This window comes from Drosophila biarmipes, chromosome 2L (genome assembly GCF_025231255.1).
Source record: "Drosophila biarmipes strain raj3 chromosome 2L, RU_DBia_V1.1, whole genome shotgun sequence".
NCBI lineage: Eukaryota > Metazoa > Arthropoda > Insecta > Diptera > Drosophilidae > Drosophila > Drosophila biarmipes.
Window position 1 is genome coordinate 12,679,086 of NC_066612.1, and position 27,845 is coordinate 12,706,930.

General features: G+C 38.1%; 2 protein-coding genes across 5 annotated transcripts in view; one reads left to right on the plus strand and one right to left on the minus strand.

The window, feature by feature from the left end:
- Positions 1-7,368: 7,368 nt before the first annotated feature.
- On the minus strand, positions 7,369-8,732 carry LOC108033409 (serine protease inhibitor 42Dd). The gene is made up of 4 exons (XM_017107731.2): positions 8,693-8,732; positions 7,795-8,636; positions 7,606-7,744; positions 7,369-7,550 (listed from the first exon to the last, which is right to left on the minus strand). Exons 1-4 carry the CDS (start codon positions 8,703-8,705, stop codon positions 7,414-7,416), a joined length of 1,131 nt encoding a protein of 376 aa, XP_016963220.1. The 5' UTR covers positions 8,706-8,732; the 3' UTR covers positions 7,369-7,413.
- A 3,466-nt stretch (positions 8,733-12,198) lies between these two features.
- The window catches only part of LOC108033628 (rap1 GTPase-activating protein 1), an 84,370-nt gene continuing 68,723 nt past the window's right edge, over positions 12,199-27,845 (plus strand). The window contains exons 1-2 of one of the 4 annotated variants that reach the window (XM_044094288.2): positions 12,199-12,546; positions 12,602-12,933. In XM_044094288.2, the coding sequence (XP_043950223.1) occupies positions 12,611-12,933 (323 nt within the window). In that variant the 5' untranslated portion in view covers positions 12,199-12,546; positions 12,602-12,610. Of the gene's footprint in view, positions 12,547-12,601; positions 12,934-15,502; positions 15,865-24,760; positions 25,194-27,845 lie in introns of those variants that run through there. The other 3 variants (XM_050885511.1, XM_017108031.3, XM_050885512.1) reach the window with 3 other exon arrangements.

The following is a 27,845-nucleotide window of genomic DNA, read 5'->3' on the forward strand; positions in this document are numbered from 1 at the left end:
TAAATATATATATTTTTTTAAATTTAAGTTCTGAAGTATAAAATATACTAATGAAAAAACTATTTCTAAAATCAACCGGCTAATTCAGCAATTACTTACAAATAATTTTTAAAAAATATTTGGAGATAATTATTGAAATTTAATGACTAACAACTCACGATCGCGTCACCAAGTAATAAGTAATTTCCAGTGGCGACACTGGGGCGAGTTTTAATGAACTGTTGGAAAGAGCAGGAAAGGGTTCGCGTAGAGAGAGCCAATCAATCAATCAGCGGAACTGTCTCCGTCTGGGGCTGGGGTTTCTCTAATTAACATGTGGCCATCAGCAGACCTGGCAACTCTGCGAAACTTTTCGCCAGGTATCTGCAAGATATTTGCATATCTCGGCTCGAGCTGAACGCAACTTGATTTGCAGTTGGCGATTAGCGTCTGCGATTACATTTAAATGCTTGCCACCGGCTGCTGCAGATGTGATCGTGATTGATTGATCGTCCATTAGAGATCGCCCCAACAGATGGCTGAGATGTGCTTCGATTTTATATATTGGGCTGGGCTTTTTTCGGTCTGGTGAAATGTGGGTTGTCAGGAGTCAGGCAGTGGACCAAGATATCCCACAACAAAGGCTTATATATGTGGGACATCACTGGGCTCAGATTGTTATTTCAAGAGAGAAAAATGTAGTGGGAATTGAAGTTGGCATTTAAAATATATGTATATTACGGATATCGGAGTAGGATAAAAGTAGAATACATTATTGTAGGTCTAAAATAGTTAACAACCAATTTTAAATAAAGATTATGTTGTATCTTCATGCACGAGGTAGATAGGTTACAGTTTAAAGTTTCTGTGAGCAATTGATTTGTTCCACTATTCCTTTGACCCACATAAGACTATCCCACAAAATCATTGACTTTTCTTTATATCCGTTGCCAAAATCCTTAAGTATCTCACCATTAGCTCTCACTTGCAGCCACCCCGAGGAGTACAAAATAGAACAACTCTCCTCGCCCTAATTGTGCGAATTCCCACAAAAGTATTCATCGCTTCGAGCGAGGCAACTGCGGAAATTTCCTTTCATTTTTCTGCCACTTTTCTTCGGTTCGGTGTAGTTTTCTTGGACAAAAGGATTTGGGCTCTTGGCTCAACGGATTTTTTCCCAGCTTCCCGGCGAAAGGGTTGCAGACATTCTTCGGCGGACAATGAATGAAAGCGAAAATCTATTTTCCTCGGGCCGGCAAAGAAAAGCTAAGCAAACAAACAAACAAAAACCGAGGAAAACCGAAAAAGTAGAAAAGTTTCCCCCCCTGCTCGTGTTGCATTTTTCCTCCTGCGGTGCAGCATTGTTCTTCCCTGAATTTCTGCCTCGGACTTGGGACTTTGTCCTAGTTTTTTGCAAGTGGAGCACTGCCAAGGGAGAGGGGTCTAAAAAACAGCGTGAAATCAATTTGCGGCAGCTACTTAAGTGCAACAAGGAAGCATTCGACCCACTCCATTTCCATTCCACACACCACTCGCCGATCGGAAACCGTTTGGCATTAATCGAACACGATTTGCCTATTAGCAATCGACAACAAAAAACCGAAAAAAATTATACGTAAAAATGCAAACGAATGTTGTATACCCTCGAAGTAACATTTTCACAAAATCCATATTAATAATGAACATAATACATCGTATATGTTTCGTAAAAAAACCTAATAATCCAATGAAAGGTTTAATAAATGTATTGTAATCGATTCCATCTGATCATTAAATTTATAAAAATAATATATTTTTCACATTTTTACATTAATGCTTTTTATTTTAATGCCTTTTATTATAAAACAATTTGTATTTTACAAGCTCAAAATCTATTTCTTCCCTCTTTTCTTTTATTTAATACATGATATAAAGGTGATATACCCTCTGGTCGTGCAAATAAAAAAGAAATGGTAAAAATGGGATAAAAATGTGTGCGTTTGGTCCATGCGATTTAATTACCTCATCAGGGGTGACATAAATTTGCATGCCACCCCCCGAGGCGCAGTTCATCCCCTCACTCCACCCCTCTCATTGGGATGCTCTTTCCTCCCCGCGCATAATTTTTGCACATTTTTGCATTTTGGAACACATTTCTGGCCTTCTTCACTGAAGCCCATAAATTTTAATGGCAAAAAGTGCATTTCCCGATTTAATCAACGGGCTTCGGGGGGTGTGCGGCTTGATGTTTGTCACTTTAACGAGTGGGCATGCATAATTTCGATTCCTAAATGGCTTCAAGGACATTCTCCTCATAAATTTGCATTCGACAATCGATTTTTGTGCTCTTTTTAAATTGCAATTTGCATACCGAGGGTTGAGCGGTAATAAATTTCTGATTGATACGTTTCCGTTTCATGTTTTTCACAGTGCAAATAAATTTGTATCTTTTAAGTGGAAACTTTAACCGAGAAAGACTAAAGTTGGAACAAGTAGATAGGTGGATTAAATTTGATAAATATTTTGTTATTCTTTAATTTTATCATAACTTTTCCTTAACTTCCTATTTAAAAAGTCACAAAACCTTCATAAATTCAGTTGTTTTCCCAAAACTTTTCCTAAAACTGTAACCACATCAAGTGCTTAACTGTCGTGAATTTTCCCCACCAGACCGAAAAAGACTCGTTTCCTCCATGTGCGACATGCGCTTATCGAGGAAACAATCAATTCGCTTTCCGCAGTTTTCCGGGCCAAAATTTTCCACCCACAATTGTTCTTTATTGCACTTGCAGTGCTCTCCAAAAAGGAAAAAAATGAAGAGGGGGCGGAAAACCCGCAACTAGTTGCTCTTTGTAGCTGAAAACTAAAAGCCAGACAAATGTAGCAGCCAGAAAATCGATGTTCAGTGGAGTTGGGTCTGCGGAGAAAAAGGGAGAAAAGCGAGAGCGATTCCCTGGTGAAGGAAGCCAATGAATAACAATTGGGGAGTGGAAAGCCGGGGAACATGGGGAAACCCATGAAGGAATCACCCGCTACAAATACTGGGGCGACGCGTCATTTTGTCGCGCGTTGGCGCCACTTTGTTTTATTTATGAATCCTGGGCAGACAGTCGGGCAGGGTCCATCCTCCTGGCCCCCATGACCCCCAGCCGGAACGATTTTCTTATTTTCCGACCCCACACACACAACTGGTTCTATTTGCTCAACTGATTTGAAGAACTTGAAGATGCTGGCGCACAGAGAAAAAACTTTATACAACTGAAAAGAGGGTAATTTTCTTTAAAGTCCAAGAGTCTTGAAAAAATGTATAAACACAAAAACATATTTTAACGAATTTACTTTTAAATACCTCTTAACTCGTCTAAAAACAATTGAATATATTTAATTTGTATTAATTGCCGTACCATCAAGAAGAAAAAACTGTCAAAAACTTGCCTAGTAAGTTTATAAAACCCAATAATTTAAGTTTATTTTATATTTTTAGTGTACCAGTTGGACTTTTATGGCTGCTTCTAGTTTTATTTTTGCATTTTTATTTGATATTCTCCATTTCCGTTTGCTGCGGATTTGGGTCACCCTGCCTCCCACCCACGCATGCCATTCCTACTCCTCGAAGACATTCACAGTTATGTGCTCTGGTTTTTCCACGGGAAATTGAATTGTTTTCCTTTGACAGAACATTCGGTTCGTCTTCCCAACTTTGCTGGTAAACAAGTTGTTTCGATGAGGAATGAAGGCGGCGGAATTGGGCACGCTTAGGTGACACAATTTTCTCGATGAAGTATTAATAGGATGAAACTTTTGTCAAGAAGGGACTGAATTTGTTTTATTTTATTAGACACATTTGACTTTTATCAGGATAACAAAAGTTACTCCTCTGATTCACTTGGTATTCATTATTGAAACATATACATAAGTAGATCATTTGTGGTGTCATAGTGTAAATGTACTCTAAATAGGGTTTGGTTGGCAAAAATAGGTTACATTTTATTTGAATTTGTACTGAAGAGAAAAGGCTTATAGCTGGTATTAAAGTTTCCGCTTTAGTCCTTTAAAGTATTTTCGTTTTCAGATCCCTTATTTTAACCCCATTTCGCCCCCTTGAAAAACGAGTTCAGCACGTGACAATGGCCAGGAAACTTGACTTCCTCATCCAGCCCCAGCTATTCTATGAACGGGGTCAACTATTTGGCTCTGCTCTAGTTGTCCCCCTTTTCGTTTCCTATAAAAAACGGAACCCATGACGAACTAACTAACCTCCCTCCCTTCCTCCAACGAACCCATTCAGGTGGGCTCCCATTTGGCAGGTGTCTCACTGCTAATTGCCGTCATTTCGTGTGCAAATTGTGCACAAGTAATTGATGCCCCCTTGGGTACTCGTGTTTCGTTCCCCCACCTCATGGTCAAGGCATTCGTGCTCAGTCATTGCATTTTCAGTTTTTTCCCACTTTTGTTCATCGATTTTCAATGAGTTTTGAGTTTGACAAGCTACGAGTGTGGAGCTGACAGCCGGCGCTTTCCTTAAGTTGGCAAGGTCATGTGCTTTCCCTAAACTTAATCGATCAATTTGGTGGAAATAATTCGCATTGAACAATCTGGGACTTGCCCCAGATGTTTGTGTAGTCTAAAGGTTAAGCTCAGGGAGAGAAATTTCCTAAATCATTTATAAGCTATCGGAAAAACCAGTATTCTAATTTTATAGCGACCAATAAAAGTTTATTCTGCAAGCTTGTTGAGTAAGTATTTATTTATTTAAACAATACTTTTCTAGAAAGGTATACAATCCTAACTATACTATTTAAATAGATATTTGTAGTGGTAAAATGAATTCTACTTATGTTATAGTAATTAATATAGTATGTTCCAAATCAAACAACTATATTTTTTGTTTTTTATGTATTTTAAAAATGATTAGTCCATATCTTTTCTCTTTAAGAACAAGACAAATTATTTTTTGCCAAATAATTATTAATAAAGTAAGTTTTTTTTTTAACAGTAACCGACTTTGACTTGTCATGTTTAAGGGCGAATACTTTTTTGAGCGTTTTAGTATACTTGTATTTTTCCGAAATGAGAGCTAAAGGTTACCTGGAACCCCTTTCAAGGAACCTTGCCGTTCTTGGAATTTGGCATTTTAACACACCTTAATTTCCTTACCTTCCTCGCACTCCCCTGCAATTAAATTTTCCTCCAGTCACAACTCAATTTCCTCCGCTTCCTGGCACGCTTCAATTGGTAGGACACCACATGTGCCAGGATCTCATTCAAATGCTCAGGCAAAGTGTCAAAAAGTGTGTTTGAAAATATGCTCTTTATTTTTCGTGCCGACAACTCAATTAAGGATAAGATAGAGTCACAAATGGAGGATCCTTTCTGGCGATCCTTGGGATGCAACAATTAGAAATCTCACCGTCAGGGCAGGTAGAAAATAGGATCGCTAGGGGAGGGATCCAGAGTGTGCCCTGAAGACCCCGCACTTAGTTACGCAACATTTGCGACGATCCCGAGATAAGGATATACAAAGGGTCCCTAAAAACGTAGGCGTTGGGCAGGCGTTTGACAATTTTTTATTGTTTGTAAATTTAAATGCGTTTCCCTTGAACACAGCTGTTTCCTACAAGATAACCCCGAACCGTCGACAGTTTGTTAATTATTTCAACCCAAGCCGAGTGCGTTTCCTTAATTTCCCCATGTTTGAATTAAGTTGTTGTCACATTTGTCTGGCGTTCCTCTTTTTGGCGTTGAAAGTCCTTCAAGTGGCAGCTCATTAATCCTGCGGCTGCTTCTTCTTTCGCTGCCACTTGTGGCACGTGTGTGTGAGTGTGCGGGGGTGTCCTTGTACACGGGCTCTTGTGTCTTTCCATATTCCTAATTAGTTGCGCACTTGTAAGCAAATCGCTTAGCCAAGCAATTTGTTAACTGCATGGATACTCCTCTAATTTCCACCTCCAAGTACCCTGTTTAAGGATACATTTCTCCAACTTACCGCTCATAAGTTAGTGGGCCGATAAGTTGCTATTGGATTATCGCTAACTTAGAATAATCGACAAGGAATATTCTTGTGAATCTCCCTTTAACCTTTTGTACCTTATTTTAATGGTGTCAGTATTGCTAAGCTATATTACATAACAAATATCCCTAAGGAGTCTTGTAATTAGTTTGATGGCCAACTCAAATTCTAGTAGCAAAACCAATTTAATTTAACTGTAATATAAAGTTCAAAAATGTTTATTTTTTATATACAAAAAACTAAATTTAAATCGAAGAGCTAATCTTTATAACTAAGTGAAAATTATTTTCTTGTATAAAGTAACAATAAATAACTTTTATGTTAGTTAAATGAGATGTGAAGTACAAAATCAATAAAAAGTTAAGTTATTTTTCCCACAAACTGGTCATGTCCTTTGAATTTTCTAGTATGGAGCACCCAGTCTCACAGTCCCAACAGAAACTTGTCGCAACAAAATTGTCAAAGCTAGGGAAAGTTTTCCTAGCCTCCGGCATTTCTAAGCACTGGGCACGAAGGGAAACAGCTCCTGGTTTCACTTCCGGTATCCTTCTCCAACCACCCGTATTTCCCTTTCTCGCTTCAAAAAGGAAAGCGCAAGAATTAAATTTAAGCTGATTTTAGAACTACGAAGGGACTGGGCGGAAAAAGCGTGGATCACAAGTTGCAGGCAGGGATTACCAGGCGGCAAGGAGGAAAGGAAAATCCCGTCTGACAGACGTGTCCCGTCTAATTTGTCGCGTGTCCAGCAAGAAGCAGCGGCATTTCACGTAGTTTTTCGCTATTCGCTTCTTTTTTCCTCAGAAAAGTTAACCATTTTTTTAATTAAAACTTTTCTGCTGGGCCAAGAATGATGACGACGCATGGCAACTTGTTTTTGGATCTTTTTCCTTGACTGAGTCAACGAATTTTTTTTATCACCCAAATATTGGCCATAATTAAGGCGATAAAAAAATGACTGTATAGAGCGATAATTATTTGCCTGCCTTTCCAACCTCCAACACAGTACATTCTCTTTTTCCTCAGTACAATTGGATATTTCCATCTCCTTTCGACGTCTTTTAATTTGCATTTTAATTTATGGGCGCCTATAACTTTTATCGAAGTCGTTGTCTTTGCCTTTCCGCTAAGGCCAAAAGGTCAAACAGCTGTGTTGTGGCACTGTTCGGACGTCATTCCGTTTTCTTTCGTCGGAGGCCAATTAGCAAGGAGGTCGAATGGAGGATAAGGAAAAGGTTAAGCCCTAAAGGCAGAGACACACATGGTTTTTAAAGGGAAATTTCCAATCTGACGACGGCAAAGGAGAAATCTTCAAACTGACAATGATTGGTTGCTCTTTAAAATACAGAGTGACCCCCATTCAGATCGTTTAGCCCACCAACATCTGTGAAATTCTTAAACATAAATACGATTTATTTGTTATTTAGTAAGCAAACGCCTGAATTTATTTACCATTTTGGTTCAACGATGTGGCCCTGAAAGAAAATCTTATCCTTATCCTGAATTGTGTAGGCAAAGGGATGATCGGCTACAAACTCCATGGGATGCGCAAAGTTAATGGACTTCTTTTTACGAACATTTACTTCTGAAAAAAGCATTTGCCAGAATGTTATGTAACTAGATATACAAAGGTTCAGTACTTGTGGCAGCAGAGGCCTCGGTTCCGGTCTCATCGACCTTTAAAAAGGCTTTTTGCACGATGTTATCGATCTCGACACTAGATTCCAGAACTAAGCCCTTAAAATCTGCTGTACTTTCGAAGGCTTCTCGGATACCCAACTGAAAAGGGCAGTAAAACAGGGGTGCTTTTCATTAACCAAATCACTAACCTGTTGAAGAACAGCCTTTAGCTGGGCGGTAAATTCTATTTTGAACTTGGGAAGTTTTACATCCACTACGTTTTTTTGCAGATCCCTCGAGAACCCTATAATTTTCTCCTCCAATTTGCTCAGTCCGTCGATCCTGTTGGGGAGGAAGATGCGCATCGAAAGATTGGACTTTCGGTACGGTAGCTCGATTACCTTAGCATCCAAGTCGTCCAAGTAAGCGGAGAATAGGGGTTTCGACAACGTCATCATCTCAACGGGAATGATTTTTCCAGCTGATACATGAAAATCCGCCTCATGAGTTTGGTCAGCACGGAAAACATTTTCCCACTCTCCCTGAAAGTAAATTGCATTCACCACAATAGCGCTCAGATCGGTGCTTATATCTCCGGGGGAAACAATATCTTGGATCTTGCCACGCGTGTGCTTGTTTACCCAATTATTAATTATCGAGGCCGCTAGATTGGGATCGTCTAGACTGATTTTCTTAGCTTTACCTCTAAAGGGTAGTTTTACAAGCTGATTAAAGTCCGGCACAAGGCTGTAGTTTTTGTTGATGAAAATCCGGCTCGCCAGATGAAAGATGATGAACTTTTCTCGAGCCTTAAATTTGGAAAAACACTTATAGTACTTGTTGGCTACTACCCTTTTATCCTCGGGCAACTTCAGAGTGGTTCGCAGTTCTTTGGCCGTTTTTCCCCCGGCTCCCATATACAGCATGCTCATAACAATCTCTATAGAGAGGGGCGAAGTAATCAGATTCCTTTCTGCATTCTCCTTGGCTAAAATTCGGTAGAAATCATCACTGAACCGACCAGCCACTGAAGTGGCCAACAAAATCAGAGCTGTATGGAAAATACCATGTTTTTTCGGAATAAATACTACTTTGTTGACCACTTACGCAAGTATTTCATTCGAAATGTGGCTTCAGACTTAACGGATATTAACAGGCCTTGGGAAACTAGACTGCAAGCTTATTAAATAAATATCGTTGATTTGACATGGACATTAGCATGGAAATCAATTATATAATATACCCTTGCTTGGGGTATTAAAACTTTGGGCAGAATGCGGAATTTAGAATCCAAAAAACAATATCCACCTTTTCTCAAGAGGAGTCTTTACTTATTTCCAAAGAGTAGTCCCCATACTCATGCCATAATTTTATTAAACAAATAATAAAGTTAAGACATAACTTTATTACTAATATGTAATAAGTAGCAAACAATAAACAATGATAAACATACTGTTCTGGTTTTGCTTTACAAAGGCAAAATTTAAAACTCTCTGTATTTCAGGGAAATATTTACAATGTTTTGTGCTGACTTGCGATTAAAATTAATCACTTAAAGCAAGAAAAAATATTTTTTTTTCCATAGCCCCAAATTGATCAAACTTTTCGCAGCTTCAACTTCAACATGACTACCAATAACTACTCGCGTACCCTCTGAGTGCCCCTTCCCAAACCCGTTCCCTCTGTTGCTTCTAATGAACACATGTCAATTAAGGCCGAAGTCTCGTGTCTCATGTCCGTGGAGTGAAATATGTTCGCCAGTCTCAGTCTTCGACTCAGTCAGAGACTCCTTCTCCCATTTTAACATCAACTGGAGCGGAGACTTACACTGTTAAAATTACATATTGTAAATAAGCTACAAAAATATATTTTTTAAAAAGCATTAATTTTTTTAAATATAAATTCAAAATGAGTTGTTTTTACAGTTTATTCAAAGAAATTTTGAATGCAAGCCTAATATTGTTTCAAGTTAGTGATGCTTGAGTAACTGCTTTACATTTCTTGCTTTTTAAGTTAAGGTTTGACTCATACTTCTTAATTTAATTATTTAAAATAAAATGCATGATTACTTTTGCATTTTATTTTTATTTTATTTTTAATTATAAATCATCAAAAAATGATTAACAAACAAACTGGAAAACTTAAAAAATATTTAATGTTGACATACTTAAAATTATTATCTTATCCTTTAAAAAGTATAAAATTTTTATCAGTGTAGCCTCGAGACTTGCGTGCCTTGCTGCTGCCTGTGTTACGTTGCTCTCAGTTACGCACATTTTCGCCTATAGGAAGAGTCGGAGGGGGTGCTAATAAGTGGGTGGTTGGGCAGGGGGCGCGGAAAGGGGGCAGACAAGCGACAGCTCGGACATGTTTGCCTCAAACCCCTCAAAAAACGACGAATCAAAATGCAAGTGTCTCGCCTTACAGTCGCCCCCAACTCTTTCACTCGGTTTTTCTCTGAGCCTGATTTATGTCGTCCAGTGTCGCGGGTGTTGCGTGTCGGCACCCACTGCCCCCTTTGCCCATCTTCTAAATACTGGAAAAAATATTTGTAATACGCCAATATTTTTAAAATATATTTTACAGTATCACTAATATATATTTATACAGACATATTTTTATAAAACCATACTATACTTTGAATATAATGCCGATATGTTCCAATCTTAAGACCATAGTAATGAACACCTTTGTAAATCTTTTATAAGTTTAAATAATTTTGCTAATTTAATATTTTATAATAATTTAATATCAATTTATTGGTTTCAAAAGCAATCGACGTTCCTCGTAAAAATGTATTGTATCAGGTAAATTTTCAAATTAGGGAAAATATCTCTAAGACTTTATTTTCAGTGCAGTCATCTGAGACTGCAGTTTGAGGTTTTTCCACGCTGTGGTCAGTTGGCTGTCTTCTGGCGATTGGCACTGGAGCGAAGCAGGCGATTTCCGCTTTAATGTAATTTTGACAACGCACACACGGAGTTCCACTGGCCGAGGGGCGGCTCTGGGTGATGATGTCGGGGGGAGGTTGCGAATCAGTATCGTCATCAAGGAAATGTCATGATAAATCTTACTCGGCTTTTGCGTGGCCGAAACCGTTACAGTAGCAACTGCGAATTCGATTTCGATTTGGGTTTTCGATTTCATTTTTAATCATCTTTGATACTCTGTAATTAAGAGATCATGTCTTTGGGAAAGCTTGAATTGAGGTGTGTGAAAAATCAATAATCAATATATTTTAAAGCTGGGTACACTTATCACCTGAATTAATGGCAACTTTTCCGTACTATTATAAACTTGGATGCTCTTTTCTTTAATTATTATGTTTAAAGCTTAAAGAAAAAATAGTGTATCCGAATTTCACTTCAGCCAATTAGTGAGAGATAGCTTTCTTTTTCCCCTTTCCAGCTCTCTTATCAAGCGATTTGTTTTGCATGTTTTGATTTATCTGATTTGCTGGATATTCGATTACCCGATAACTCGATTGCTGCGGCATTTAGCAGTTGTCGAACCGCTTTGCCCCACTATCTCAATCCCCTTGTGACTGCCTCGTTCTCCGTCCCCGATTTAAAATCACATTGCGACGCCCTGAAGTCTGTTTCCTTATCACCCCCTTTTCGAGAGCCATTAAAGTTCTCGGCGTTGACCCGCAGAATCGCAAACCCGGCTTGACTCACTGATGCATTGATGATACATTTAAATTCCCATGTTCTCCATCCACTAATATTCCCGATTGCATGTGGCAAAGCGATGGAGAAAATCACCATGAAATCCGTTCTCAAATAGGCCAATTAAATTTAAATTTTCCGGCACCTGAAAGCCTGAGAAGAGTAAGTCTGACCCTCTGAGGAGATAAGAAAAAGGTTGATGGATTGTTTAATTGATTAACTAAACTCTGCGTGGTGATTGATTGCAGGATTGGACTTAACAATGGATCCTATTCATGGGGCGTGTTAAAAGGGGCGGATAAAGAAGGCCTAAGATATCTGATAGCTGGAACAAGTATATAAGCCGACTGTGTATGTACGGATTACATTTAATTTCTATATCGGTAGCAGTAAAATGAAATTGAGCTGACTTAGCGGAACCACAGCGCGGTCATTTATCGCCAGAAAAATAAAACTGAGAAGCAAAACAACACAAGTATAAACGTTTAACTTGAGTTGAAGAACTGCCAAATACCTAGTACTTAATACAGAGAGAATAACGTATTATAATTTTTTTAATGATTTACTTGATTGACTTAATAATTGATAAGCTCGCGTTAGTTTTTGTGAGAAAACTGGCTTACTACTTTTCCTTTCAAGTGAAAAAATGTATTTAATTTATTTTGATGTCCAACCTTATATGCCCCAAGTTTTCCGAAGTACCCGGTATAATTAAAATAATGAAATTGCAAGAAATATAAGTAAAGTCAGAAAAAAACTTTGCAATAAAACGTGCGAAGTTATAAAAACAAGGGAAAGCAAATGGTCGGAGAGGCAGAGCAAAAAAGAGCGAGGGAGAACGCTCCAGATAGTGCGGAGCTCGGTTCTACAGAGGTCTGTTCTGGGGGCTATGTTCCGATTCTTTGTTGGTCAGTCGGAAAATCGAAGGCGGCGCGACGCGACTTCAAATCGAACCCCAAACGAAACGCGATTTATTCTGCGAACGAATTACTATATTAATATAAATTTTATTGCCATGATTATTTGCTTTAAAAAGAGTGGTTTTTAAATAAGTATATCTATAAAGAAACGAGAATTGTATTGTAAAAGGACAAAATGATAAGATTGCAAATAAAAAAAACAATTAAGTTACATAAAAATAGAATCAATATATAATAATAAGATACTATGTAGCGGAATACAAGAACAAATTAATAATACAAGTATTATAACAAAAAAAATAATAATAAACAACATAAGTTCAATTTATGATAGAGGATGGAGTTGAATAAAAACAAGTAAATTTAAGCAAATGTAAGTATAATATTTTTTAATGATTATAAAGATCTTGAAATATAACCATTTTTAGCCTACAAAAATGAGTTCCTACAGGACGTTGGTTGATCATAGCCACCCCGCCCTCGTGGGGGGCAGTGAAAAATCACTGTCCTCTACGTCGGCCACAAGTTCTCCCAAGGCCATTCACCGGATGATCAAGTACTGGCGCAATAGCTCCGGCAAGATTCCGGGTCTCCGGAAGAGCGAAAGTTTCGCCGAGTATCGTCGCCACTCCTCGAACTCGGCCACAGTTTCGGGTGGATCTGGGGGCAGATCTAGCACTTCGAGTGCCAGGCAGTTGCAATATCAGAGACTGGAGATGGAAAGCTGCGAGAATATAGATCTGCTGATAGAACCACTTAGGTAAGTGAACCAAATATAAGCCCTTAAAAGGATTTATAAAATTTGTATGATGAAATGGTTTTGTCCTTATATTTATTCAAAATTTTGGTATTATGACTATCTCACATTCTGTATTGGGAATTCTTTAGACTTTTAAAGAAATTTTAGCACTGTATCTTTAAGTTTCAGTTCAGTTGACCTTTTTCGTGACACGTATTATTATTTTTTTCGTTTGCTTTTATTTTATTTAAAAAAAAAAAAATTATTGAACGGATAAGATATCTTTGTAATCGTCCTAACTTAACTCAAGTAAGAGCCATAGTTTTTTGGTGAAATGTTTGGAAATATTTTCTTTCCTCTTTTAATTGTTTTGTTGACTTCGAATCGTTTTTATATCAAATCGGTTTTTGCTCATAAGATTAAGAAAAAACAATTGAATTTAGATATGAGCCCCATTACCATTAAGATTCCTTAAATATGCAAGTAGGCACACATTCCGAAACTGTTTACCTAAAAACCCACCGAAAAAGTGGCATCCATTGTTTGGCGGTGTGCGTTTGAAGTGTAACCCCAAAAATGTGGGGCATGCAACAGTTGGTTATCTGTTTTCTGGTTTTCGAAACGCCCCTCGCAGCTGCGGTTTATCTTGTGGTTATCAGCTGTTCGCTATCAGCCGCCGAGACAACAGCAACAACCACAAACATGTGGATGATGAAGAGAAGCGAACAAGTGCAATACGCCGCCGCAAAGCCGAAGCCGACGTCATTTTGTGGATTGTGGATGCAGTTCATGGGAGAAGTTCGTGTGGGTTGCAGCGAGTGGGAGAGATTGTTGATGTTGGGGCCCTCTCTCGTCTATCTCTTCTGCCTTCGGAAAGCAGTTCAACTTCCAGTATCCACATTTAGTCCACAACGCGTGGTGGAGCTTGGAACGCTTGGTACACTGAAAATTCGGACATGTAAATCTTAAACTCTTAAACTGTATTAAAAACCATGTGGTGAAAGTTTTTGTCTAAGCTACAACATCTTATTATATTTATTGTCAAAGAATTCGGTCTGCTAGAAAAGTATTCGAAAGCATGGTTTGCATTGGTCTCAAAGCTTTCTTAAAAATTACTCTTACAACACGTATGCCAATCAAAACTTGGTACAACAAACCATTTTCCCCATCCTAAATGGTTATTATTAATAAATTAGGGAATATATTAGTGAAACCTAAAATCTATTCGTTAAGTAGATTTCAACCCAGACTTTAATAAATTTATTTAAAATGGCAACAGTGCGTATGGGTGATAATCTTTGAAGACAATGCATAGTATCTAAATCTTGATTTATAGGATAAAAGCAAATTGTTTTCTCCCAGTGTAAGCATTAAACTGTTTATGTTTTCATTCCAACAACGGAGAGGGCGAAGAGAAAGGGAGATTGTGGGAGCATAACTCTCGCGACTCTCCCAGGCGGCCAACAACAAAAAGCATATGGACGCCGACTGTTTTGACTCGTGCCTCTGTTTACTTGTGTATCTGTGTGTTTGAGTCCCACGCCGGTTATTCAGTTTGTTTTCGTTATCTCTCAGTGGTGGGAAATCACGGCCTTCTGCATACTTTTGGGGTACACTGTGCAAATATGCAACTTGCAACTGCATCGCCGGCTCCTTTGAATTGCATTGTTTTCCAAATTGTTTACTTTGGCTAATGCGGGCTGCCGTCTCCTCCCCTCCATCAACCTCCTCATCCACCCCTCCCATTTGCCGTCTCTCTCTGTTTGCTTAAACTGCGCGCATTTGGAATGTAAATAAATGTAAATAAACAGGAATTTCGCCCCCATGAAGGCAACAAAAGCAATAAGCGCAGAACAACAACTGCATCCACCCACTCTCTCTTTTCTTCGCTCTCTCTTACAAACAACTGCAAAGTGCATGCATAGTAGAGGTCACAATTATAGCACTTGAATTTGAAATAACTAAATTAAATATATTTTGAATTAATAACATTATTGAAAAGTATTGGTTAACCGGTTTCATATTTGCTTGTTTCTTAATATTTTTTTGGCTATGAAATGTTGTGTTATACCTATTTAGAAATTACTTGTCGCATAATAAAATTTTATAAAGTCTTTTTCTTTAACGAGCTAAAACAATTTTAATTGCTCAAGTGTACTGTAAGACAGTAAAAATAAATTTGTATATTAAAACTGGTTATATTTTTGGAAACAAAAATTGGTATAAGACAATGTTTTAAAAGTTATAAGTAAAAATAAAATAAAACTTGATTTTCAAAGTGAACGGTCTAGAAGGTTTTAAAGCTAACAACCTGCGTATTAAAATTAAAAAAAATTCGAATTATAGACTAAAAAACTCGATTGTTATTGTTTCCTATTCTGTATTATTTTGGCCCCAATTGTGCCGCAGCGTACACCTCTTCCAGCGACAGAGAAAGAGAGCGCGGCTGGAGAGCCGGTTGTGGATGGCATTGCGAGTGGAACCTGAAATCTGAGCTTCGCGCGCAGCAACGTGCGAGCGGAGCGCAATGTGGGTCCTCTGTCGTCGCATTGGGGGCTAGCTCGCAGCTTTCTGCCGTTCGCCTCAGAGTCGTTTTGAAAACCGACTCGTGTGGGCGTGCGAGCCAGCGAGTGTCCGTCAGTGTGTGTGCGTGTGCGAGGACAGCGACGTGAGTGTGTGCGTGGTCGCGCGTCTGCGTCGCGAATCCTGAAATCGGAAGTCGGAACGGGAATCGTGAGATATTTCGGGTTTCCGGTGCGCTCCTGGCCTGCCTCTTCTTCAGCTCCGTCATTAGCTAGTCAAGAAGTAACGGTGGCGCGGCGAGCAGTTGCCAATTGGCAGCAACAGTTGAAAGAGGAGCAGCGCGAGGAAAGCCAAATCAAAACAAAACAAACAATACTAAAGCTAAAAATTCGTTGAACGAAATTTCCCAAATATGTAAAAGTGTTTAAGGTAATAAAAATTGAAAAAAAATTAAAAAAAAAAAACATAAAAGATACATATGAAGTATTAAGATACCAATATTATAAATAAATATATAAAGATGTATAAATCACATAAACAAATAAAAGGTGAAAAACAGTCGAATAACTGTCTTAAACAATTATTTTGTAATTGATATTACCAAAGCAATTTCTTTAGAAATCCAAACAAATAAAATAGCAAGCAATAACAAAATGTCTAACGACTTTTTCAATTAAATGAGCAACAAAACTGAAATCGCATTTGAAAGCCTTATCAAAAAATTAGAAGCGAAAGTGGCAAAGGTGTCAAGTAGGCGAGAAAAAAGAAAACAAATCAAGGCTGCCAAAAAAGCGGCTGCATAAATACCCGCACGTAGCTAAAAGTGAAATTTTAAACAAAAACCGTTGACTGGAATTGAAATTTAACGAGCAAAGAATCCAAAAAGAGATGCGAAGAAAGTGCCGAAAGCAAGTGAAATTGTGTGTGTAATAATTTGTGCAATTCAATTACGAAAACGCTATTTAATAGCAAGTGCAAAAAACGATGGAATAACATAATCACCACGGACAAATGTCAAAGCTCTCGAAAGAAACAGCAAATGAGAAATATTTTTAAAAGCAATAACCACAAAAAATTCCGTTTTTGTGTATTTTCTCTCTGTCTTTCCTCAATCTCGTTTTTGCCGGTTCCCAAATGTTTTTTTGGTGCTTTTGGAGTTCGATTAAAATGCGTCACGCATGAATATTACGTGTGTTTTTTTTTTATAACAATTTTATACGCCTGCGATCGGGTTGAAAATGTGTTTTCTTATTTACCTGGTGATTTATGTGCAGGTTGTGTGGGGCGATTGCAGTTATAAAGTTGCCTTAGCAGGTGGATATGGAATTTTTACATTCCGAATTTTTATAGGGGGTGAAAACACTGAAGATCATGTACCTCAACAGGTTTTTCTTCAAGAATGAAAATTAATTTTATGCAGGTTTTCTTTAAAGAAGTGCCTAATATAGACACATTTGTACTCCTAACAAAAATGTAAAAATGGAATAAGTTCTGAACCCTTTAAAAATTACATTTAACCATGGACTGATATGATGTTTGGAATATCCCCACTACTAAGTGCAAGTCAAAATTGTTTTTGAATTTAAAGTGTTTCGTAATAGGTTTATGTATGAGTTTTTAACGCTTAGACATCATAATCAACTTACATTTTGAATATTTCGAATATTCCCATTACTAAGTGCATTGCCAGTCAATAAAGTATTTCAAATTTAATGTGATTCGGGATTTATATTTTTTCTTATTACATTTTGGTATTAAGCGTTATTAAGCTCAAAGATTAAATGCAACTTACAAATTATTGGATGCTTAAAATGTTCCCATTACTTATATAGTAATGGGAACATTACAAGTGAATTACAAGTCAAAGCTTCACCTATCAAAGAAAAAATTTAAAATTTAATTTAAAATTTAAAAATAATTCATATTTTCTCAAGATTAAATGCAACTTACAAATTATTGGATGCTTAAAATGTTCTCATTACTATATAAGTGCATTACAAGTCAAAGCTGAAACATATTCACTTATCAAAGAAAAAATTTAAAATTTAATTTAAAATTTAAAAATAATTCATATTTTGAAATTTTCCCATTACTTTGTTCATTAAAAGTCAAAATGTTCTTATATTTAATGCGAATTGAAAGTGTAATGTATACTTTTTTTTACCATGATCTGATTCATCTACTTAAATGTATTTGTAATAAACAAGATCAAATTCATCTTTAAAATTATTGGGTATTTGGAATATTCCCATTGCTAAGTGACACACGATTCAGATTGTTTTTCAAAATTTAATGTGACTCAAAAGATAAATTTAGTATACTTGTTCAAAAGTATTCACATATGAACATATTTGCATGAGTTTAACAACGCTTTAAGATCAAATTCAACTTAAAACTTATTCTCAATACCAAGTGCCTTACAAGTCACAACGGTTTTCAAAGTGAATGCGCCTCGAAAGTGGAATGTTGTATGCATTTTTAACCGCTTTCTGATTCATCTCCCTCGGGAAACCCGGTTATTTCTCGTTGGGTTTTTCCCATTTCCGATTTGCAAAATGCAAATTAAAATTCACGCATTTTTTCCACCTCTTCTTCGCCCAGTTCGCGTGTCCCGTTAAATGACAATGTGGCTGCATCTTCTGCCCCTACTCCTCCCGCTTTTCATTCCCGGCTGGTTGTTCTTGCCTGGTTGCAAATATGCATTGCCAGTGGCAAAAGGCAAAAAAAAGGTAGAAAAAGTATGGTAAATTTGCAGAGCACGTGAATTTCTTTTTGGCTTTTGAAACGGGTTTGGCCTGAAACGATTTCAGCTTGTTGTTGCCGTGTTTGCCGCTGTTGACTTTTCATTTTCGTTAAATTTTTTCTCGATTTTTGTCTCGCTGCAACTGGCAAAAATATTTATTGGCATGTGTGTGCGAGTTTTGCGACTGTTGTTTTGGTTGTTCGCTGTTTTCACTGCTTTGGCAGCTGCAGTTTTCTGGAATTCCTGCTGCTCTTTCGAGAAAACGGGGTAATACGAGCTCTTCGAGTGGCTTGATCATAAAAATCTTATTTACGGTCATCAGCTAGCCAGACCTGGGAGAGTTTTGCATTACAAAATGTGTATCTCATTCGGAAAAGTATGGAAATCGAAAAATGGACAAACCAAAATGATTATTAATGTGAATTGTGTAAAATCCATTTGTAGTTTCAGTTATTATGGACTTACAAACATCAAAAATAGGGAGAAATATACTTCTATCACTCTGATATATTGCTCTGATATACCACTCTGATCTTAAGTGTAAAACGAAGTGCAAAAGTTTTGAGCAGAATTGTTATTTTTTATTATTGTTATTATGAAAATTTACAAAGCATTGTAGTATATTTTTTAAGCTTTTTAAATAGTCAAATAAATTTATTTAAATAATAGATTTCAGGATATCTCATATCAGAAGATTTTATTCAGAATTGTGATCAATAAAATATCATATTCTATTTATTAGGCATATTAAATAGCATCCACGTCTCAGGGTGAGTCGCTGGGTACCTCCTCCACTTTATCTCCCGCTTTTGGCAATCTGCTCCCATTCCGTGTTCACCTGGATACCCCGGCTCTTTTTCCTTTGTTTGCCCCCGCCTGTTGCATTTTTGGGGCTGCGACTTTTGTTGCAGTTGGTTCCGAGGGCGAAAAAGGTAAGCGACAGCTCATCAAATATTCATGATGTTCTCGAAGAGGTTGAAGAGATTCTCGCCGCCCGAATCGGATGTTTGCCTTTTGACAGATATATGCTTCGCTTTTTTTTGGTAAGGGGGCGAATGAGTCCGTGGAAGTGCTGCCCCATTGAATTTCTTTGGGATGTAAAGCAAACCTCAGCGATGCGGAATGTAAATGAACTCGAGAGGCAAATTGGCCTTGTCTCTCGGTGTGAAAATACGGACAATAACAGAAAGCTGAGAAAAAAACAATGCCAAGAAACAGCTGCTTTTTGGCCACATCTCCGCCTGCTATCTGCCTCGGATTCTTCGCTCATCGGATTCTCCGCCTCCGCATCTCGGATTCTCCGCCCGTCCATTCATCGTTCTGCGTCTGTCTGGCCCATCAATTGTCTTGTCATCCCTCTCACTTTCCGCCGCCCCTCTCTTTCTCCATCGCCACTCGACACTCGAGAGTTCAAGTTGAAGTGCAGCCAGCACAAAAGCTTGGCTCAGAAAGAGAGGGCACGAGGGGTTGAGAAAGAGAGGGCTAAGCCTCGCCGTGTCATTCGCCTGCATTGATTTTGGATTTGGGATTCTGCTTTCGTGAGCAGTGCTCGAAAAAAGCGGGGGTATGATGGGTTTTCTGGAGATTTTAATATTCGTATCCCCCTCTTACACTTTATTCTGAATTATGGCTTCATTTGCAAGTTCTTTAAGATCAAAAGTGCCATTTTAAAAAAGTATCTTATTTTTCTTAATACGAACGAGTATTCTTGTTTTTTGTTCTATATCAATGATACATACTTATGCAAGTACAGAATTATATAGTTTCTAAAATACCAACAAAACTGAGTCGACCAGATAATCTTACAATTTAAAAGATATATAAAAAGGGAATTTGTTGACTAAGTAATTTGGGAATTTTTTAAGATTGAAAATCATATTTTTTTTATTTATTTTTGTGAACACAAATTTAATTTTTATTTAATTATAAATTTAAAAAAAAATCTTTTAATCATACAAAATTCCCTTGAGTTTAACGACTTTTTTATGTAAGAAGTAAAACCCTTTTCCATTTTATCATGAGAAAATTAGGAGTAACGTTCATAGTGATGAGTGCCATAAAGTCCGAATATCTTTGAGTTTATTCATCCTTTGTAGGCTGCTGCAAAATTTACCGTTCCGCCGATGCGTTTTATGTATGTTTGCCCCTTGCTTATCTCGCCTGCCTCAGATGCCCAAAACCCCCTCACCCCCTTACCTCTTTTGTTGGTGGAAAAACACACGCGAATTTAATTTATGGGGCGTGTGCCGCCGCTTCTCCCATGACATGGCCCAGTGCCAAATGGCTGGTATCTGAATTGGAAATGGCATATACAGGCGGTCGCCGCGTGGTGGGAGGTGGGAGTGTCTGCTCTATGTTTAGTGCTAACTTTAATTGCCTTTGCCTCGATTTTTCTATATTTTTCCCCGCTTTGTTTACGACCTGTTCGCACCTGTGCCAAAAATAATAAAATATCCAGTTTACTGGCTGAGTTTCTACGGAAAATATGATGAAACTAATAATTCGCTTATCCATTTTTGTGGAAAGAATTGTTACAAGCGGTCGTTGTTGAAAATTTTACTTTGAAGTTTTCTTTTTTAGTCAGAGTCAAGGGTTAAAGGGGTGGTAAATCTAAACTTTATGGCAAGTTGGCAGCAAGGTGTTTCGAAGGTCTTCTTTGGGCTGGAAAAATATTCTAAAAATATCGTTACAGTAACAAGATTTGAATTTTAGGGGAAGCTCGAAGGAAACGTAATCTAAAAGTTTCTCAGTTTTAATTGCATTTACAACTTTCCTTGAACAGATAAGAAATTCGATAAATGAGGATGTAATTTAAATGGGCTCAAATTTTAAGATGATACTGTGCAACAGAACATTTTAGTTTGAATGATTTTTATAAGAGAGAGGAAAACCATAAATTATGTAAATATATATTCTTTTCCATTAAACTAGAGTTCGAAGAGTTACCCAGTAAACATGTGTCCATTAAAGCCGTTTGTCAAAAGTAATTAAGCCTCTTGTGACCGCTTTCCCTTCAAGTAGTTTCAGTATCTCGAACTACTAAGCAGATACACCAATTTCCCATTAGACTTTACTTACAAACATAAATATCTCTAACATTTTTCGTGTTCAACGTAAGTAACTCCCCCAAAGAACAGGGAAAGGCGATTTTGTGGGAGTAGTCAAGGTTGCGTCGCCCATCCAAAAACTGATTATTCAGTCGAATTGGCAGCCGATAAGATAAGCTATCTATACCTCTACCGATACTAAACCAGAAACAAAAACAGAACAGAAGTCACCATCAACTAGAGCTCCTCTCACACAAATTGTGGCCCCAAAAAAATATAAAACAGAGCAAACGAGCAACTTGGCCTGCCAACAGCTGTTGATGTTTGTTAGCCAGGCTACGAGAAAAAATAACATAGAACACAGAACCCAGTATGAAACCAAGCCGGAGAGGAGATGAAAAATTTGTTTACAGAATTTGTCAAGGCATAAATATTTGAACACGTGTAACGGCGTCACAAGCAACAAATTCCTCAGACCCAAATTCTCCCATTAAACAGGAAAATAGGGAAATGTACACACGGAAGGAGACCAAACTTTGAACTTGCCAAATTCTTGAGTGGGAAAATGGGCGCTGGTGCGAAGCCCCGGATGTTGGCGGAGTGTTTCCAGCGGCTTACAAAATGTTCAAAATTTTCCCTTTAGCATATCATATATTTGAAGATTGATAAGGGCGCCCGCCCACCCATTTTCGATAAGAAAATAACAATATTCTGCTTGGTGAGTCAATAGATTATTTGCTTTGGTGGCCCGCAGCCTAAATATTGTGTTTATGACGTATCGACGCAAAGTTGTGACCATAAAGTACTAACTGAAATCTGATTGCGAAACGTTGACGCAATTTTTTGGAAGGGAAGTGGGGAAAAAATATAAAAAAGGGGTTAGCAAATGTTTGAGTAAGTCGAGCACTTGACACACTTATCATTGAATAATTGCTGTGTGATAAAGTGATAATAAAATGGAAAGTAAAAGAAAAAAGGTTGAAAAAGAAAAGTAGGTAAGACAGCACTTCCTGGAAACTTGTGACTCAAGGAAATAACGTTTATTTCGAAGTAAACACTAAAGAAATTACCCCTAACTTGGTGAATGTTTACAAAATCAGTGTACTATATTTTGTATATAATGGTCACAAATTGAGAGTTATGAATTCATCTCAAGCGTAACGTTTTCAATACACTTCACAAGAAATGGCCCTATACTTTGAGTATCTGCACAAACAACTCACCCTATGACAATCCAAACTTCTGGCTTCATTAGCTCAATCAAAACAAGAGCTGGAAAAACATAAACAAAAATCTAGCAGAAATCCGCCCAATTTCATTTGCAACTCGGATCACAACACATCAATAAAAATGCCAAATGAATGAGCAACAATAAAAAAAATTATCATTGTTCGGGCGGCACACTTGCCTTCTATTCCTCGGCGTTCTCTCAATTCATTCCATACTTTATCGTATGATAAAGGCCACCCACTGGGTGGTTTTGAGAGACTGGAATCAACTATTAGCCCAGCAGCCCACACGATTCCTCAGATTTTCCCCCTCGAATCTGCGATTCTGTTGACATTAATTTGTCCGCAGCCAACAAGCGCAACAACAAATGAATGAATATAAAATTTTTATAGATTTTTCTTTTTTTTTTTTTTGCATGACACCATAAAAGGTTGTCGTCGCCGACTTGGGGGCGGTTGCCTCTGAGCCTGATTTAAATAAATTATTCTATATGCGTTTTTTTTATAATGCAGCCGACAGTGCCCCACAGAATTATTTTGCTCTCGCTCTCGCAAATTGTTTTCTACGCCACGTAATTCAATTTAATTTTGAGTTGAGTTTATAATACTTATTTTTTGTGCCATTATTGTGCCTTTTTTTATCATTCTCACCTGAGTGCCTGTTGGTATTTTTGCGGAAATGACGAATTTGCAACAACGGAAGTTGCGTGTTGAGGCTGAAAGAGATGGACGCATAAATTTTGATTGCTCTTAATGCGATTTGAGCCGAAACGAATTATATATTTCATTTTACATTGGGTAATTGCATTACCGAGCTGGCGAGGTATCTCCATCTGGGCAAGTGATTTGGCAAATGCTGTTGAGAAGATTTAGAGATTTGCCAATTTAGGTCAACGGCATTGAAGGCGCATTGGGGCTGGAGTGAAGTAATCGCATTGGTTGGATAATGTTGCCGGAATTATCTCAATTAATTGCACTCAAGGATTGGACTTTTATAAAGGTAATTTGATATTCCTTTGAGAATTTATAAGCAGAGGTTAAATGATGATTAGGCCTTAGGTAGGAAACCTAATTAAACGGATTCTCGTTTCATACACATCTTTAAGTATAAGGCTTACACAAATGCTTAAATAATTTGATTAAAAACTATGAGCATATGTTATCAAGAATGGAATCTTCTGAATTTTTCTAAGCTAATAAACATGTCTGGTTATTATACAAGCATAATATAAAACGTTCTAGTCCCCTATACTTTTAGTAATTTCCTCTTGCAGTTAACACAACCGTTTCCCAGCCATAAGTGGCTTATGGCAAGTACAGCTCATCTCCTCTTGGCCGTAACAAGCTCACTTTCCCCTTAAATTCCAGCTCGTCTACCTTTGACTAACCCTCTTACCACCACCCCCAACCCGAAAATCTGTCATAATACCATTCAGAGCCCTCGTTATGTACGCACATTACCACTTTAGCGAGTTTCTTGGCCTTGGGACGGAAAAGCCGGGGAATCGGAGGAGCAACTCCATGGGCTTTTGACGGCCAGATGCCTTCAGTCAATGCCGTAAATCATAAATCATTTCTCCCCGGTTTTCCTGCGGGGGTCGCACTTGGACACGTGCGCCAGCACATTACCTTTTGGGCGGTTTTCCCGACTTAGCAACACCCCTCTAGGAAGTTTCCACATTTTCCTTCCCTCATTCGAGGCCCCAAGCCAATTGTCAGTGGGGCAGGTTCAAGACAAAGTTTTCTCTTGCCGCTTTATGGGGTTTTATTTGAAGGTTCTCTGAAGGTGGGGCTGCGGGGCTTAAGTGACTGTCCTGGCAAGTGGTTTTGCCCCGGGTTTTTCCCCCTTGGAAATTCCTGAAAACATATGCGGGTTGTTTGTTGTCTCCTCTCTGTTTTGCACGCATTTTCACGCGCTTTTCCTCGCTCTGCTGGGCAGACTTTTCAGCTCCGGCATTACTTTTTAATAATGTGCACTCAAAACGCCTACCCAGAATCTCCATTTGTTTGCCTTTGAGTGATTTTCTTTGTTTTTTGAAGACACGTTTCTTTTCCACCGGCTTTTACGACCCTAAAGTCGGGCAGCATAAACTTATTAAATTTCCATTTTCCATTCTTTTATTGCTGGGCACATAAAATTCAGTTTCACAACGGTTGTAAAACAAGGGTAAGGAGAATGCGGTTCAAGTGACCACAATCTGAACTTTAATTAAGAATTGGGAAAAGATAAAAACGGAGTGAGAGAGAAAGAGAGAAAAGCACTTGCTATAAAATTTAACCTCTACTTAAATTTTTCCCCTGTGCAGCAGCAAAATGAAAAAAGTGAAGTGAACCCATGTGAAAAACTAAAAGCATTCAAAAAAGGGAAAACCAAAACAAATAAAGCAAAAACAAACACAAAACCAAAAATACTTCAAAACCAAAAATACGAAACCAAAATCAAAACAACGTCAGTCAATCAAATCCATCAATCATGCTGAAGATACACATGCTGGAGCAGGTCGTCAACACGGAAAATGTCTGCGAGAATGCCCAGGAGCTATCACCAAAGCGCAAGTTGCCGGGTCAGGGGCAAGTGGGCGCCGGTGGGGGTGGTGGAGGTGGTGGCAGCTCCTCCTCCAACGGGGGCACGCCCACCGTATCGGCGACCTCGTCGCCCCACCACCAGCCCACGCCCCCCCAGCGCCACATTCACACGAGCGGCGGCAAGAGCGTCAGCCAGGGATCATCGCCAGCTGGGTAGGTAAACCAATTTACTGGGGGTGGTCCTTTAAACTAGTTGAGGAAAAGCCCCGACACAAGTCACTTCCATAGGGTTTTGGTTAAAACATAAGTGGGAAGTCTAGTAAAAGTCTAAAATGAATGCCTGCATTATGAATTTCAAAGATATTGTTCACTAATGACCACTCCTTACCTTTATAAATGGCTTTTTGGCATTGGTTAAGATAGTTTAATTTTCCATCTTACATATACTCCAATTAGAATTTGAGTGTACTCAAGGCACAACATAATATAATTTATGCTACGGCAATTCAAATGATGTCTTACCAACATTGGCTATTATGAATTTTTTATCACAGGTGGTTGGTGTTTTTTTATTTTCATTTTGGAAATAATCTAGATTATGGTAACTTACAATTTTATTTTTTAAATAATATCTTTCAAATTGAAATTGCTTTGTAATAAGTAAGAAAGCTACCTTAACATAAATTTAAACTTTTTAAATTAATAGTGCTCAAAATCTCTTCAAATGCGCTGCTCCACTTCCTATTTTGTTTTAGGCTAATTGTTGCTGCTGGATTAGGGAGAGTATCTCTGTAGCTCTTATGCAATCTGTCGAATGATAGATGCGTTTTTGATGAGCGCTCCCTTTGGCTGCATTTCCCCCAAAGCGAGAGCACTCTCTTTTTTATGCAATTTTCCTGTTGTCACATTCCTTCGGTCGCTGTGGTTGACTGACGTTGTCATAATGGGTGCATCGTCCAGCGGCTTTCCAGTTTTCCCCTCCCATTGCCAACTCTTGTTGGCCAGTTAACAAATTTCACCGCAAATTCAGTTATTTTCTTTTGTATTTGCCTTGATGAGTTGAGGGTTTTTGCGCTGCGGTGTGGCCAAATAGAAAATGGTTAATGCATTTACAAGGAGTGAATCGGATTGCAAGTGTAGGGAGGATTAAAGCTACTGTAAAAAATTGTTGTATAGCAGAATATATTAAGAAAATGTATAATAATGTTGTAATCAAAATCCATACTTAATGTATTACGAAACAAATTCTCTTCGAAAGCATTCTGGTAAAGTTGACTCTTGGAAAATGTAATGCCTTTCGAGCAGCGACAGTTCTAAACTGACAAGTTCATTATCAGTATCACAAGACACTTTCCTTCTTATCTGAAACTTAGCATTTCAATGGCATTCGTTTGTCCATCAGAACCGCATTTCAGTTCGATAAGTTTGAACAAATAATGGCTGTTTGAGAGCTTGATTGACAATATGCCATTGAGAAGTTTGTTGTGCAAGTTCTGGTTCTACCACTTTCTATCTTCCACTCATTCCTTGTATCTATCTACTTTTCTAATTTTTTTTAACTTGTTTGTCACCCACTGCACTTCATTTCACACTATCAATGCATTTGTATCTCTTTCCTCCAGCTCCATTGTTGGTCAGCTTTTCCACGAGCTATTCAGCTCAGATATTACCCAGTTTTTCCCTTTTTCCTTGCCTTTATCTGAACATTTTCTTTGCCATTCCTTTGTGGCTTGTTATTTTCGCATTAGAGTCTGGTAATTGATACCTTGCGGATGGTTATGGCTTTACGGTTGTGAGAGCGACACATCAAGGCAATGGCGGTGGAGGCAGGGGTTTTATGTTATGGGGAAAATCTTGGCAGACAATGGACTTGTGGTCTCTTGGCTAGGGGCGTGGCCGTGGGCACAGTTTTGTTAATAATTATTATCCACAAGCTGCATTGTCACATTGTCGGTGAATGGAGAAAGATGAAAACAACAAAAAAACTAAAAACCGAAACAGAAACAGAAACAATTTTCATTTTCATTTCTTCTTGTCTCCTGAACTTGACAATCAAAGGGGATTTTCGTTTCTTTTGTTTTCCGCTCCCTCCGCCCACGCAAAACAATTTTCTTTCCATGCTCCTCTTTTTGCTCGGGGATTTTCTCTGTTAAAAACATAATATTCAAAACATAAACACTTCCGCTGGCGCCCTTCATTACCCCAACAATCCTTCTTCTTTTCCCCCTTTGGCGGACTCTACTTTTTCTTAAATGCACAGAAAATATAAAAGTAAATATTATATAAAAGACATTTTCATTATAAGTAATAAACAAAATTTAAATTCAAATTTCAATACTTAATTTATTTTAAAAATGTTTTTATGTTATAGGAGAATTGTATTTTATCCTAATATATATCATTAAATTAGTATGTAAAAGTTTGGTAAAAGCTCGACTCAAATCATTTATTTTTCTTTTATTAAATGATTTAAAACAAAATTTAATAGTTGAACGGTTTATTTTTGTGCAGTGCCTCCGACTTAGGGCTATTTTTGACTTAATTACTTGGGGGCTTATGGGCTTGCCATGGTCTCTTCGTTGTCCCTTGCTGCATTATTTATGCCCAACATTAGTCGGTATTTTTCGTAACACCCCTTCCCCAACGGCGCTCCGACAATTTTTGATTTATCTCGGCGTTGTCTGAGACTCGTGTCTTCTGCCGCTGCTCCCATTATGCCACCATTTACATTTCCATTTCCATCCTCATCTGCAACTTCGCGTTCATCTCCATTTCGTTCGGGGAGCTACAGCTAGTTGACCCCGAAACGCTTATTCTTCTGCCGCCGAAAAGGGGGCCAACGCAGTTAGCCCAGTTAAGAATCCA